The sequence below is a fragment of the Herpailurus yagouaroundi genome, unplaced genomic scaffold (assembly GCF_014898765.1).
Source record: "Herpailurus yagouaroundi ecotype Mexico unplaced genomic scaffold, PumYag 67641, whole genome shotgun sequence".
Classification (NCBI taxonomy): Eukaryota; Metazoa; Chordata; class Mammalia; order Carnivora; family Felidae; genus Herpailurus; species Herpailurus yagouaroundi.
The window spans coordinates 2876366-2891724 of record NW_024420442.1 but is presented as its reverse complement, the minus strand read 5'-3'; the positions used below and the strand labels follow the sequence as shown (position 1 = coordinate 2891724).

The following is a 15359-nucleotide window of genomic DNA, read 5'->3' as shown; positions in this document are numbered from 1 at the left end:
GAACCGTGAGATCATGACCTGAGCGAAAGTCAGGTGCTTCACGACTGAGCCACTCCAGGCTACCTGGTCTTCAATCACAGCTCAGTTACTTGGGCAGGCTGCAGGACCTTTCTTTCTTTCTTTCTTTTTTTTTTTAAGTTTATTTATTTTGAGAGAGAGAGAGAGAACACGCAGGGGAGGGGCAGAGAGAGAAGGGGACAGAGGATCTGAAGCAGGTTCTGTGCGGACAGCAGAGAGCCCAATGCGGAGCTTGAACTCACGAACTGAACCGTGAGATCATGACCGCAGCCAAAGTCGGACGCTTAACCAACTGAGCCACCCAGGTGCCCTGGGACCTTTCAGTGCCTCTGTTTTCTCATCTGTCCAATGGGCTTCATATGAACAGTACCCACCTCGTAGGGTCGTTGTTAAGGATGAAATGAGATAATGAGCATGAAGTACTTTTGGCACAGTGCCTGCTACGTTAGTGTTCGATGCTTGTGATCATTTTTAGATTAAACATTTTTTTTAATGTTTATTTTTGAGAGAGAGAGAGAGAGAGAGAGAGAGAGCATGAGCAGGGGAGGGGCACAGGGAGGAGATACAGAATCTGAAGCAGGCTCCAGGCCGTCAGCACAGAGCCCGACGCGGGGCTCGAACTCATGAGCTACGAGATCATGACCTGAGCCAAAGTCAGCCGCCCAGCCGACCGAGCCACCCAGGCGCGCTCCCATTTTTGGATTTAATCCTGGAGCCCAGTTAGAGGATTTACTGCCATAGCCCGGGCAGGAGCTGACAAGGTCCTAGGTTAGGGCAGGGACCGCGACAAAAAGACCAGGGTGGGAGCAGCAGGCATGAAGAACCAACTGGACTCAAGGTTGCCTGGGGGAGGGGAAGAGGAAGCGTGAGCATCAACTTCTGGAATGCCAGTCTGGGTGACTGGGGGTGGGGGGTGGTGGGACTGAAATGGAAAGCCCTGGGCACAAAGTTGCAGGGGAAGGAGAGGTCGGTCTGATACAGATTACATTAGAGGCGACAGTGTATGCAGGTGATAACCACGCGCAGCGGGCAGCGAGGAGCGTGGGTCGGGGCTGAACACGTGGAGTTGGGTGTGAGACCCAGGAGGACAGGGCTGTGCCGGGAGGGGACGGACCAAGTGACAGCGCGCCCCGTTTGGTAAAGGCAGCCTGAGGTGCTAAGCATCTCGGGTGGGTTCAGCGTCTCTGTTTGAACAGCCCGGGGCCTCTCTTCGCTCAGGGACCCTGTGTATTCTGCTCGGTCAGCTGTGCCACTCGGATACCACCTTTGTCCTTCAGTTTATGTACTTTCAGTTCAAATGCTGACCTGGCCCAATCCTGCTTGCCTTGTGAGCCTTGATGGGGTCAAAGTCCCCTGGGGTACAGAGCAACAGGCAGGCGCTCGGTTTTATATTTGATGAAATGGAGACACCTAACATGGGCCGCGGGGGAGGGCGTCAGAGATTCTGGGCTGGGTGTGGGGCGGGGGGGGGGGGGGGGGAGGGCGACACCAAGGTGGTGCCCTGTGCCTCCCACCTGACCCTCTCAGAGGGCCCGCCAGGTTCCAAGGCTCCCATGTTCTCAGCTGCTCCCTCGAGTGTCAGGGCAGCCGGTCTCCCTCTCTCTTCCGCATGAACCTGTCCAGAGAACCTTTTGCTTAGGACTCCGTCCCCAGCCTTTATTAAGGGCCCACAGATTAATTAGACGGATTAGTCTCCGTCAATATCTTCCCTGTGCCACTTATTCTCTCAGTACACTCAGTGCTGCCTTGAAATACACATTTCAGGCCCACGTTCTGGGCCACGTGAGGGAGAATGAAGATGAAAAGGACAGGCTGTGCCTGCAGGAGCTTGAGCCATGATGCACTGAAGAGCGGCCAAGGCGATTTCAGGTGCCACACCGGGTGGGGGACACCTCCTGCCATTTGTGCACAGGGCTGACCCACCCCCCGCTTCCCACCGGAAACCACTGCCTCAAAACATGCACGTTCATAATTTATTTACCTCCCCATTCCCTAGCATGCCAGCCAGGAGCCAGGGCGAGAAAAAGAGAAAGGAATAAAAATGAGTGGAAGCATGGTGAAGGAAGGGTTCAGCTGGTTAAACGAGACTTCTGATCATTCTCATTCATGTTCGAGAGCGTTCCAACCTGATATGGCATTAGATGCGCAGATTTTGTGTGTGTGTGTGTGTGTGTGTGTGTGTATGTGTGTGTGTATCTGGACAAAAGCATATTAGGAGAACGAGACATTCAGATAAAGTGGCCAGTCAGTGTGGGAGTTGAGAAAATTCCCCGCCCAGCTGGTTATCTAACAGACACCTGACGTGGATTCGCTTCCTGACAGGCAGCTCGAGGAGGAAAGCCAGCGGAATGCAAACATTGCCATCAAGTGTCCTCAGTTCAGGGCAGCCTGGCTCCCAGGCAAAGTCCCCTCGTTACAAATTCCACTGGCAAAACTGGCAGGCTCCCGCGGGGGGGGTGGAGGGAGGGCTGCTAGCGAAGCTTTGTCTTGGAGAATGTGGATCGTGTGCCTTGCAGGAAAAAACCCACCACAACAGAGTTTCGAGTTAGCCTGTTGTTTCTAGGCTCCCTACCCTCCAAACTGAAGGTGGATTTCAAGCAGGGATTAGGAGGTTGTTAACTGGACAGAGATCGCTACCTGCAAGGCTAAGATCCTGAGTGCTCAGAAATGCCCCGTTTACTGCAGCGACATCTAATGGCCAGAGGAAGCAATGCATGTTGCCATGGAACAGCAGCCTGTGGTTCTGTCTTGGGAGTGAATTTTTTTTTTTAAGTAGGGTGGACCGGGTATTATTATGTTTATTAATGCCTGTAAAATAAAACTTTGACCGCAACCCTAAGAATTCACTTCCTATATCTTTGGGTGATATTTATGATGTTATTCATAACTGGATGCTGATCATACTTTATGAAACCCATGCAATTACCTCTTTGGGATTTTTTTTTTTTTTTTCCAATAACCATCATGACTTTGCGTTTATTTTAAAGCTTCTTGTTGAAGCTCTGTGCATCTGTTATCAAGAATAAACGTTTCCATACCAGGGAAAAAGATAATCAGGTTTACCCCCGAATACCTACTTCTAGTGCATCTTACCCTGATTTATAGTATAAAAAAAAAAAAAATTTTAAAAATAAAATAAATGAATGAATGAATAAATAAATAAACAAACTTAAAAGGGGGGGGGCACCTGGGTGGCTCAGTTGGTTAAACATCTGATTCTTGGTTTCAGCTCAGGTCATGATCTCATAGTTTGTCAGTTCAAGCCCCACATAAGGCTCCTCTGGCCGTGTGGAGCCCGCTTAGGATGCTCCCTCCCCGGCTCCCCCCCCCCCCACAATAAACAAACTAACAAACTTAAAAAAGCAAAAGAGCCTTACAATTATTTTTATCGTGAGACCTGTAAGTCGATTTGTAGGAATAGAGCTGAAGGGTGTCATCACAGATGTGAAAAAAATACAAAGGTTTTCACTGTAACGTTATCACCCGGAAAAATTAGAAATAGCCTAAATATTTAAAAACCAAGAAATTGTTATTTATGGCACAATGGAGGCAGAGATTGAATCATGCAGCCACAGAGGATAAGCCAAGGAATAAGCGACCAGAGGCTGGAAGAGACAAGGAAGGATCCACCCCAAAGCCTTCAAATGGGGCCTGGCCCTGGCATCAACCTGATATTAAAATTCTAGCCTCAAGAACTTTGCAAGAATAAGTCATCATTAAAAAAAAAAAAATCTATGGCACATCCACATGATGGAATATTTTTACATTTTATTTACTTTTGAGAGAGAGAGAGAGCGAGAGAGAGCGAGAGCCCCCAGTGGGGGGGGGGGGCAGAGAGAGGAAAACACAGAATCCAAAGCAGGCTCCAGGCTCCGAGCTGTCAGCACAGAGCCCGATGCGGGGCTCGAACCCATGAACCATGAGATCATGACCTGAGCCGAAGTCTGACGCTCAACCGACTGAGCCACCCAGGCGCTCCCGTATAATGGAATATTATGTGAAAATTTAAAAAGGCATTTTCAATAGCTGATGGCCTGGGGCAATATCCATTATATAATAAGTGAACAAAGTAGGATATTAATTTTTATATGTGGTAGGGACACAAGTTTGTAAAAAACCCAACTTTCCATATACATATATCATATACATTTATGTATACACACACATATATACATGCACACACACACACAAACATGCAGGAAAACTATTAATCATAGTGCATAGGTGCTGGGTTTATAGGTAATTATTGTTTTCTTTTTTATACTTTTCTGTATTTCCCAAATTTTCTTTTTTTTTTAAGTTTATTTATTTATTCTGAGAGAGAGAGAGAGAGAGAGAGAGAGAGAGAGAGAGAGAGAAGGGGCAGAGAGTGAGTGCGAGAGAATCCCAAACCATGAGATCGTGACCTGAGCCAAAGTTGGATGCTTAACCAACTGAACCACCCAGGCGCCCCTCCCAAATTTTCTATAATCCATGTGCATTATTATAAATAAACTTAAACTAAACTAAACTGATTTTGGTTCTTTCCAGTCTCCCTCATTGAGGCACCTTTGAGGCAGAGAGGAAAGAAAAGTGGGCCTCATCTGGAGGCTTTGACAAGGACCTACAAAAGCAGAGTATGGGAACAGGGAGGTGACCTGGCTCGGGCCACTAGCCCTGAGGTTAGTAGCAGAAATGCCGGGAGGAGGGTGCGTGGGGTTGCACAGGACTTTCGTGAGTGGTCACGAGCACCCTGGAGACCCGGCATCACTCAGGGTCAGTGTTCTTTGCAGCCCACGTCAAGGCGCCCCTTCGTCCGCGACGCGCCCCCAACATAACCCCTCACCTGCATATTTCTCTTCACTGTGTCGAAAGGAAAGGAGAGGGTCTGGGTTACTGCAGCGGCCAGGCAGACATTGGCAAAGTTCTGGAGGAGAGAGAACCGATCTCGGGGTCCATTCCAGATTCTCTCCAGGTTCACGTAAACGAGAAGGGAGCCGACAGAGAATGGGAGAGCACCTGCAAAACGAGGCCAGGAAGAGGCTGCTTCTGTCTCTGGCGACACGGGCGTGAGAACAGAAATGCCTGTGGGGAAGCCCGGTGAAGTAAATAGGACGGCCCTGGGCTTGTTAAAATCCCTCCCACCAGGGGCGCCTGGCTGGCTCGGCTGGTTAAGTGTCCGACTTTCAGCTCGGATGACGGAGGAGGAGCTCAAGGTTCCTGCGTTCCAGCCCCATGCCGGGTTCGGTGCTGACAGCTCAGAGCCTGGAGCCTGCTTCGGATTCTGTGTCTCCCTCTCTCTCTGCCCCACTTGCGCGCGCTCTCTCTCTCTCTCTCTCTCAAAAATGAACATTAAAACAACAATTTTTTTTAAAGAAATAAATAAAATCCCTCCCACCAGAGCAGTAGGAAGGAACTTTTCTTGGGTGCTGATAATGTGCTACATTTTGATAGGGGCTGTGTTATTTGTCAAAACGCATGGGATGGTTCACTAAAGGTTTGCGCCCTTTACGTAAATTTTACGTTACGAGGAACCACAAACGAATATTGAACTCTAGATAGTGATTACACAATGTTGAACGGGTTGAGGGGTGAAGTGCCTCGATGTTTGGAAATTACATGGAAATCATCAAAAATTATGGAAGATGGACTGGTGAATGGCCAGAGGGATGGACAGATAGATGATAAAGCAAAAAAGTTAATTGTAGCATCTGGATGGTTGGGTGTTAGAAATGTTTAAAAATAAAATCTTGGGGGAAAAAATCACTCCCATAAAGAAAAAGTCAGTGAGTGGCACTTAATCAGGTTTTGGAAGCGGTTAGGAGGGACTGGTCTTCCAGAAACTTTGGGAGCTATCTTAAGTTTACAGAGGTACTACATTTCCTTCAAATGAGATTTAAAAGAGGGAATAGCATCAGTGGGGTTGCTTGCCTTTAGGAAAATGCAATAATATTTATTTCATAAACACATTAAACATGAAGCACCAACCCCGCATTTACCTTCATTCAGAAAATATTTGTGGACTTTATGTCATATGCTGGGCCCTGTGTCAGCTGCTGGGAATACAAAGAGGAGTAAACACAAAGAGTAGGCTAATTCCTAGAGATACTCACCCTCTAGTGGAGGGGACAGGCAGCGGATATGTGCCATAATTGGGTAGGGGGGGGGGAGGGGGCGGGCGGGGTGGGCTATACAAAGTTCTTTAGGCACATGACGATCCTCGTAATTTTGCCTAGGGGGATCAGGAAGGATTTCACAGAAGAGAGAACTTTTCCACTGGGTCTTGAGGATTGAGTAGGAGTTCACCAGACATCGGGAGAGAGGACAGGCAGTCCGGGCAGAGGGAACAGCAGGTACAGAGGGAGTGGAGTTTCCAGGAAACTGCAGGTTTTTCTGTATGGTTGGAGAGTGAGTGCAGGTGGAGGCGGGGCAGGAGAGGAGGTGGGATGGGCCATGGGGGCCACGTGTGTGAAGGAGCTGATGGTGTGCCATAAGGAATTTGGGCTTTCCCCTGTAGCTCAGAAGTCAGTGAAGGCTTTATCTGTTTATTTGAGAGGGGGTGGGGCGCAAGTGAGCGAGGGGCAGGGAGAGAGAGACAGACAGAGAAGCAGGGCTCACCTGAAGTGGGGTTCGAGCTCACCCGATGTGCTACTCGAACCCACGAACTGTGAGATGGTGGCCTGAGCCGAAGTCAGGTGCTTAACGACTGAGCCACCCAGGCGCCCATCAGTGAAGGCTCTAAAGGAGGACAGCGTCATGGGGGTGGTGAAAGGGCTAATTTCAGTGTAGGCAGGAGAGACCGGGGCCTGGGACCAGGTGGGAGCGTCTTGCTCATATCTGCGGGGAAGGGAGGATGAGCGCAGTGGGTGCAGGGAAGGAGGGGGCGACAGACTGAGAGTGGAGGGGTTGAGTCGACGTATGCGCCGACTGAAGCCACAGCGGTGAGAGGAGCGGAGCTGAGGCGATTGTAAATTTCTTCGATTGTAAATTTCTTCCCGCTTGAGCCACAGGAAGCAGCAGGGGAACCCTTAGTCTCTGTTATTACAGAGGTGACGTTGGGGGGTCATTAGAGTATCATGATGCCTGTTTAAGCCACTGGCCTAGCTGAGGCCACCCGGGGAGGGGATGGAGGGTGGAAAGAAAGGTAAGGAAGGAGCCCCGGGGAGAGTGTCAGGTGAGCCAGAAAGATGGGGAAGACACCCAGAAGCCGGTAGGGTCCTAGAAGCCAAGTTTCCGGAAGAAGGGGTGGCCAGTCTCCTCAAACGCTGCAACAAAGGTCAGATAATGGGTGAAAGTCGGCTGGCTGCGTCTGGCAACTGGGGGACACGGGCGACTCGTGCGTCTGTAGCCCTGGCAAAGGTTCCCAAGACCACAGAAGCTCCAGTTGTTGCCCTGGTCGTGCGCGCCCATGGGTGCAGGCTGAGACGCCTCCCCGCAGTCAGATGGGGTGCGTGGGGTTGCCTTCCTATCAGTTTGGGCTGAGCCACCTCCACTGTCTCCTCCTTCCCGCCCTGGGGTGTGACAGGCCAAAGTTGCAAGTGGGGCGTATGGCTATGGAATAGAACCAAGCTAACTGGCTCTATATGGATTGGATCCATGTGACCACGACCTCAAAAAGCTGCATTTAACTGGTTACGAGCAACGGTATACGGTACGTTCATACATATCACAGAACACAGCCTTTTCTTGGACAAGGTGAAAAGTCCCATCTTACCTAGAACAGTAAGGGAAACCCCTCGGTAAAGGGCTAGGAACCCTTCTTGTTGATAGACAGTAGAAAAAGCATGGAAGATCCCTCGGTAAGATGGTTCCAGCAGGTTCTGCACAGTCAGCCGGGTTTTGATGAGGTCTGTAGGGTAGGTCACAACAGTGGAAACCATGCCTGCGAGACTCCCCGCCATGATAGATCTCCACTGGGAAATATGGCCCAGGTCATCCGTGAACAGCATGACAAACCTAGGAGACAAAAGGGGGAAAAGCCCAAGAGTGTCGGCTATGGATTGTGCTAGAGTGCTCTCTACAATTTCTTGCATTATCTCCCAGCATTTGGAAAGGTTTTCCAAAGTGAAAAGTACTAATGTATTAGGGTGAACGAATAGCACATTCGCTTCTACTATATCTGTAGAATTCTAGTTAGCTGCGAGGAGCTGTCCAAACTTCTTCTTGATGTCTACCCTAAGTTCTTCTCACTTCATTTTTTTAAAAACCATTTTATTTTTTGAAAGTTTCTTCCTTTATTTGGCGAGAGAGAGCCCGAGTTGGGACAGGGGCGGGGAGTGGGGAAGGAGGGAGAGGCACAGAGAATCCCAAGCAGGCTCTGTGCTGTCAGCACCAAGCCCCGATGAGGGGCTCGAACTCACCAACTGTGAGATCATGACCTGAGCTGAAATCAAGAGTCAGATGCTCAACTGACTGAGCCCCCCCCCAGGTGCCCCTCTTCCCACTTCATTTTAAGCATTTCCCCCCTGTTATCTGCCTGTCGACCCCGGCTTGCCAGTGGGATGTAAATGAATAGGAGTATTTGGTAAATACTGGAATGTGCCCCTTTGGTTCTGTTGAAACTTAAACGAATCCCTTGAAATGATAACTTGGGGCATCCCCAGTGGTTGATTTTTTTTTTTTTTTTAACTAAGCTCTGTGCCCAATGTGGGGCTTGAACTTCCAATGCCAAGATCAGGAGTCACACGCTCTACCGACTGAGCCAGCCAGGCGCCACCCCTGCGCCCCCTGTAGTTGAGTTTTAAAAATGTATTGGTTGAACAATTATAAGAGAAGATGTGTTACCCCACTCATTGTCTGGGAAACGACAAGTAAAAACAAGGTACCATTTCTCCCCTCGCAGATTGGCAAAGATGAAATAGTCTGAGAATATGAAGTGATGGTGAGGACCTGGGGAAACAGGAATGTTCACCCACTGCTGGTAGAAATGTAAATTGGGGGGGGGGGGGCGCCTGGGTGGCTCAGTCAGTTGAGCATCCCACTTCGGCTCAGGTCATGATCTCACGGTTCATGGGATCGAGCCCCACATCAGGCTCTGTGCTGACAGTGCAGAGCCTGCTTGGGATTCTCTTTGTCCCTCCTGGTGCCCCTCTCCCTCTTCTCTTTTTGAAAATAAATAAACATTTTTAAAAAAGGAATGTAAATTTGGTACGGCCCCTTTGTAGTATCTAGCACAACTGAAAGAAAGCCTTTCGCCCCAGAAATTCCATTTCTAGGCACATCCCCTGGGGAAACTCCTGCACATGTACATGTGAGGACACATACGACACTGTTGCTGTGAAAAGTCAGACAACCTACAAGTCCATTCATAGGGAGATAAATTGTAGCACGCTCATACAATGGATACCGTAGTTAAAATGACTTTGCAACTATGTATTCACGTGGATAATCCTGAAAGCATAAAGTTGAGTGCAGAAAGCAAGTCTCAGGCTGACTTCCAGTGTATGACAATTAAGAAACTATTTACGCTGAAAAACACACCCATGAAAATCATACCTTGTATCATTCATTGAGAGGCGTAGATACATATAAAAATGTGTAAAATAGACCTCCAGGAAGGTGGAGGGGGGGAAGGGGCTGGGAATGAGAATGAACAGGACTCCAGCTTTCTTAGTAATACTGTATTTTCTTGTATTAAAACAAAGAAGATACTTGAAGTATCTTTTATACTTTCATACTGTCGCTCGTACTGTTACTTCCGCGTGGCGGGCACACGGGGTTTGTGTTTCTCTACAGTTTTATAATGGAGTCCAAAATGGCTTTGGGTGGACTTTTCCAAATGCCAACCAGAAAGCCACTGTGTTACAGTCTCTCTCTCTCTCTCTCCCCCCCTTTATTTACTTGTTTATTATTTAACTTTTTAAAGCTTATTTATTTATTTTGAGAGAGAGGAAGACAGCAGGAGGGAGAGAGAGAGAATCCCAAGCACTGTCAGCACAGAGCCCGATGCGGGGCTTGAACCCACGAACCGCGAGATCACGACCTGAGCTGCAACCAAGAGGCAGAGACGCTCAACCGCCTGAGCCACCCAGGTGCCCCTTTTTGGAAGCAGTGCATCCCCTAGTCATGAGGGCCTACCTTGGCAGAAGTACCCATTCCCTGGCCAGGAAGCAAAGGAATTTTACTCCTTGCTGATGAGGACAAAATCAAAAAGCGCTTGGAGACCAGGAAAAACAATATTCTCTGCCAGAGAATGGGGTAGGGGAGTGGGAGAGAAATATCAAGGGTTTGACTGAAAGGAAAGTGAATGGGGCTAGGCTAAAATAAAATTATTATTATCTTTTTAACAACGAGAGCATCCTCAGTACTTTGGCTTTTAAATCTCCCGCAAAGAAGCATGTCCTGAAGTCACTGAAGAGGTTCCAGGAAGGTTTCCTTGGCGCCCAGGTAAACACTCATTGATTAAAAGCATCTCCTTCAAACTGTAGGAAAGTCTTAACTTCATTTTGTCAACCTGCCTTAACCGCACTAATGGAAAACTTAAAAAAGAAAAGAAACACTCGTGAGTTAACCAGCTGCTTTTGTATAATTTTTTTTTAATGTTTATTCATTTTTGAGAGACAGAGCATGAGCGGGGAAGGGGCAGAGAGAGACGGAGACACAGAATGCGAAGCAGGCTCCAGGCTCCGAGCTGTCAGCACAGAGCCCGACGCGGGGCTCGAACTCATGAACTGTGAGATCATGACCTGAGCGGAAGTCGGGCGCTCAACCGACAGAGCCACCCAGGCACCCCAACCAGCTGCTTTTGAAAGTCGCAGTAACTATAGCAGGCATTCGCCAAGGGACCATTGACTTGTTTCATGGCGTGGACACTTCCTTGTTCCTCCCTTTTTTTTTTTCTCTCCAGTCTAGTCAGGTTGGAGGGGACCCTGAGGAAGGGCAGGGGGGACAGAGGAAATGGAAATGCTCGACCGGAAGGGCGGCCCACGGCAAGCTGGAACGGATCTAGACGAAGGTGGGAGTTTGAAATGCCAAAAGAAACACCATTCATTCTCATCGCCTCACCGTTTTCCCTATCCCACTTGGCCACTTCCGGGGCCTGAATTCATTCATTCCCCATTTATTGAACATCTACAACGTGCCAGACACGGTGCTAGCGCCCAGCATAGGTCCTAACAGAGCTCAACAGTCCTGCCAAAGCAGTGACCCACGGGGCAACAGGAGGGGAAACAGGCCCTTGGTTCACTGAATACCTTGACGGACTAGGAATAGGAACCTTGTCTTTGATCAGTCTGGTTTACAAAGGAGGGTCTTCCTGTCAAATCTCCAAAATTAAAAGGAACCAGAGGAAGGAGTCCTTTCTTCTCAGGCTCTTACCATCTGAACAGGCAATGACCACCAATCCTTCCCCTTTAGAATTGCAGAGTCAAGGCAGGCAACCCTGATAGGCCATCGATGACATCAGCTTAAGCTCTTGTCTGATTGCCTGGGGCGGCAGTGGCCCCCTTTCTGCTCTCCTCCCCCAGCTCGCTTCCCACGCAAGCACAGAAGCTTTTCCCAGGGAGACTGGGTAAGCTGGTGAACAGCAGTGACCCTTGCCTTTCAGCCACAATGATATTTCACACACCCTGGACATATGTAGGTAGAGCTTCAACCTAACGTAGCTTAGCAGCCAGACCCAAGCTCATGACGTGGTTATACAATAAAGAGGTGGTGTTGGTTATGAACTATTTCAGTGTTGCAGGGACCCAGGCCAATGTTTATACAGCTAGACGAGGAGTCGTGGCGTAAAGTTGGATGAGCATCTACTATTTGATGTATTTGAAAGCCATCTACTGTGTTACGTACTATTTATTGCAAGGACCTAGCTCTTAAAAGACTATGGAGTGGACTTTTGATCAGAAATTCAAGTGAGCAGACAGATGACGGTGGGCAGAGCCCTGGACTAAGGAGCCAGAAGACCCGGGTTCAAGCTCCAACTCTGCCATTAATTCTCTCTGGGGGCAAGTCAATTAACCACTCCATTTCCTGAACATTCTGGATGCTTACGCTTTGTTCAAACCCACGATCATAGGCTATACCATTAACCTCCGCCAACTGTTTTCACAAACCCATGGCCAGGAAAGAGTAGAGATGAGTCAGTAGGATGCTGGGCCAAAGGTATCATCTTTATGTAGGAAGGATGGCACCATGATTAATCAACCACTTGGCTTTCTATGCCTAGCCACTCACTGAAACACTTCCTTTTAGTTTCCAGAAAGAAAATAATCGCGCAGGAAAAATTATTAGCAAACTTAGCCCGGGTAACTATCTCTTTCTTCCTCCCCCAGTCACCAGCCTGTCTCAGGTGCCCTCAGCTGCTACACGAACTAGTGCAACAGGTCCCTAACTGGTCCTGCCACCAGATGACAGTAATTCCCGTGGAGTTGCTTTCATCATCACACCCACCCCCCACCTCCTCAAAAATCTCCCACGCCTAACCTTGGCCGTGCGGAACCAGACTTCTTAACCTGGCACTCTGAGGTCTCATTCTAACCTGTTTTTCTGGCTGTACTTCCCATTACTGCTGCAGACCCACCTTGTGTCCCAGCCATGCTACATGCCTCCCCGCCTCTGTGCCCTTGCTCTTGACATTACCTGCAACCTCCTTCTCCCCGTCTTTGCCAGCAGATTCCTCCTCGTTCTCCCAAGGCCAAACTCAGATGGCTTTCTTCCTCTGTGAAGTCTTCACATTTTCTCCTCATCAGAAGTGTGAATTTCTTTTTCTTTTTCTTTTTTTTTAAGATTTTATTTTTAAGTAATCCCTACACCCCACGTGGGGCTGGAACTCACAACTACGAGATCAAGAGTTGCACGCTCTACCGACTGCGCCAGCCAGGCGCCCCAGAAGCGTGAATTTCTATAGCATTTCAGCCACACGCTACAGACACACTAGTCTTATTCTTCTATCACTCTGTAAGCTCTGGTGCACAGGGACCGCGCCCCATTCATCTTTGCGTGGCCCCAGCATTACGCACACAGCGGGTACTTAATGAAGCCTGGCTAAATTAATGTCAGATGAATGCAGACAGAAAGGCAGCATGATGTAATAGAGTAATAGATCTGGAGGCAGAAGGTCAGGTGACGGGGCTCTCTGCTCGATCACTGAGGAGTGGTGCGGCCAGTCTGAGCCCAATTCTGCATCTGTAAAATGGGCATAATGCTTCCCACCTTATGGACCTTACAGGGCAGGAGGCAGGAATTGTAGAAATCCAATGTGTGCGTCTACACGCACACACACAACGTAGAGGTGATGGATATATTGGTTAGCTTGATTGCGATCATTTCACAACGTCCATCAAAACATCGAGTCATACACCTTAAACATATACACTTTTTATAGGTCAATATCTCAATGGTGCTGTTAAAAAAAATCCAATGATGTCTATACATACTAGGTGGGGCCAAGGGCAGGCTTCATCATCTTCAGGAGCCTGCTTCAGGTTCTGTTCTCTCTCTGCCTCCCCCCACTCATGCTCTGTCGCTCAAAAATAAATAAATGCATAAAAAACTTTAAAAATAATAAAAAAAATTCCTAAGTCCCCTTGTTTCTGAGTGGCCCAGCAAACACTTGTTCACCAAACATTTTACTCTTAGTCCCAGACCCCTACACCTCCTTCTCCTTAGTTCGGAGTGACATCTCTACCTCATTTTGCCAGTCTTTGCAATCTCGTGTGTGTGTGTGTGTGTGTGTGTGTGTGTGTGTGTACTCCCGAACATACATAGGAAATTAAGTTTGGCTTTCTCCCCTTAATCTGTTTCACGTCAATTTCTTAGTTCAGCTAGAAGAACCTCCCACAGAGGAAAAGGTCTTCCTCTCAGAGGAAGGCTGTCCCCAGAACAGCTGACAATACTTCAACCAGCCTTGAAAGTTCCACCCCCTTCTCCTTGGTACACATTCCAAAGTAAGATTTCCATACCACTTTGTGGAGAATGGAGGGAAGTAGGGAGGACTGGAGTCATTAAAACTCTGATAACTGGGGCGCCTGGGTGGCTCAGTCAGTTGAGTGTCTGACTTCCGCTCAGGTCATGATCTCCAGCTTCCTGAGTTCGAGTCCTGTGTCGGGCTTTGCACTGACAGTAGGGAGCCTGCTTGGGATTCTCTCCCCCGCTTTCGCACTCTCTCTCAGGATAAATAAAACTTACAAAAAAAAAAAAAACCCTCAGAGAACTGTTTACAGACATCAGGCCACATGTCGCAAGAGAGCCTTGAGAGAAATGCCCCAGGATCTCACTACCTTTCCTTCCCAGGGGAAGAGAAGGTAACTTCTCCCAAGCCTAGGTCATGCACGCTAGAGACTCAATGAGAAGAATGATTCCATCTGGCTTGTCAGCTGCCAGGTAAGCCGGGCCTCCCAGAAAAAAGGCAAAAATCCCGGCTGTTCACCTCTAAGGCTTCAACTGTGTGGTTAAGACTGTGAGCTGTTTGTCTAATTCAGAGCCAAGGCCAGTCTTCGGAGTTGGCACTGTGCGCCACGGAATGAGGAACACAGGGACCATCCCAACCCAAGTACAGAAACATCCCCTCTTCCTGAAATTCCATCAGTACCATTTCATTCTTTTAAGCTTGTTTTCAGTTAAAATGCAGATATCTCTGAGCTCTGAGGAAGCTTTGAAGACTCATCTGGTATTTACATGTTTCGATAAGTTTCCTTAAGAAGCAGCTGTTGAGGGCGCCTGCGTGGCTCAGTGGGTTAAGCCTCCGACTTCAGCTCAGGTCACGATCAGTTCGGGAGTTCGAGCCCCGCCTCCAGCTCTGTGCTGACAAGCTCAGAGCCTGGAGCGTGCTTCACATTCTAGGTCTCCTCCGGCTCGCTCTATCCCTCCCCGAGTCGCCCCCTCTCTGTTTCAAAAACAAACATTAAAAAAAAAAAAAAAAAAAAAGCAGCTCTTGTTGGAGAAGGTGAAAAAAAGCCCAAAGGAGGAGGCCGGTGGGCAGAGGGTGCGGCGAGACAGTAAGTTGAGGGGCCTGTTTGCAGCCTCTGGTGAGCCCAAAAGGCAAGCTTCGGGGAGGGGGGTGGGGCGGGCAGAAATCTGTGGCCTTTTGTGGCACTTCCCCCTAACCAAGCACTTTCTTCGGCGGGCTTTGCTCTCAACTGCGCCACCGCGCAGACACCCCTTCCACGGGGTCTGTCTCTCCTGAGGCAGCCCAAGGCGAACTTTGCAAGTCGGTGCACGGAACTTTCCAAGTCGGTGGACGGTGGGAATGGTTTGGAGCCAGCTCTCTGGAGATGCTTTTGCCCCATTCCACGTCCTCGCCCGTCCGACACCGGTGAGCCTCTCCGGGCCGGGGCCGCGCCCCCACCAAACGGCGCCTGGCGGGGCAGGGAGCCCCAGAGTGCGCCCCGGGGGCCCGCGTCCCGGCCGAAGTGCCCCGAGGGGCT

General features: G+C 49.1%; 1 protein-coding gene and 1 long non-coding RNA gene across 2 annotated transcripts in view; one reads left to right on the top strand and one right to left on the bottom strand.

Annotated features, from left to right (window-relative positions):
• The window catches only part of SLC25A43 (solute carrier family 25 member 43), a 24384-nt gene extending 16354 nt beyond the window's left edge, over positions 1 to 8030 (bottom strand). Inside the window, exons 1-2 of the mRNA XM_040467979.1 lie at positions 7712 to 8030; positions 4844 to 5016 (exon numbers count right to left, since the gene is read on the bottom strand). Coding sequence (XP_040323913.1) covers positions 4844 to 5016; positions 7712 to 8030 — 492 coding nt within the window. The remainder of the gene's footprint in view (positions 1 to 4843; positions 5017 to 7711) is intronic.
• A 7025-nt stretch (positions 8031 to 15055) lies between these two features.
• Positions 15056 to 15359, top strand: part of LOC121025393 (uncharacterized) — a 3683-nt gene continuing 3379 nt past the window's right edge. Inside the window, exon 1 of the long non-coding RNA XR_005788029.1 lies at positions 15056 to 15247. This is a non-coding gene — a long non-coding RNA (uncharacterized LOC121025393). The remainder of the gene's footprint in view (positions 15248 to 15359) is intronic.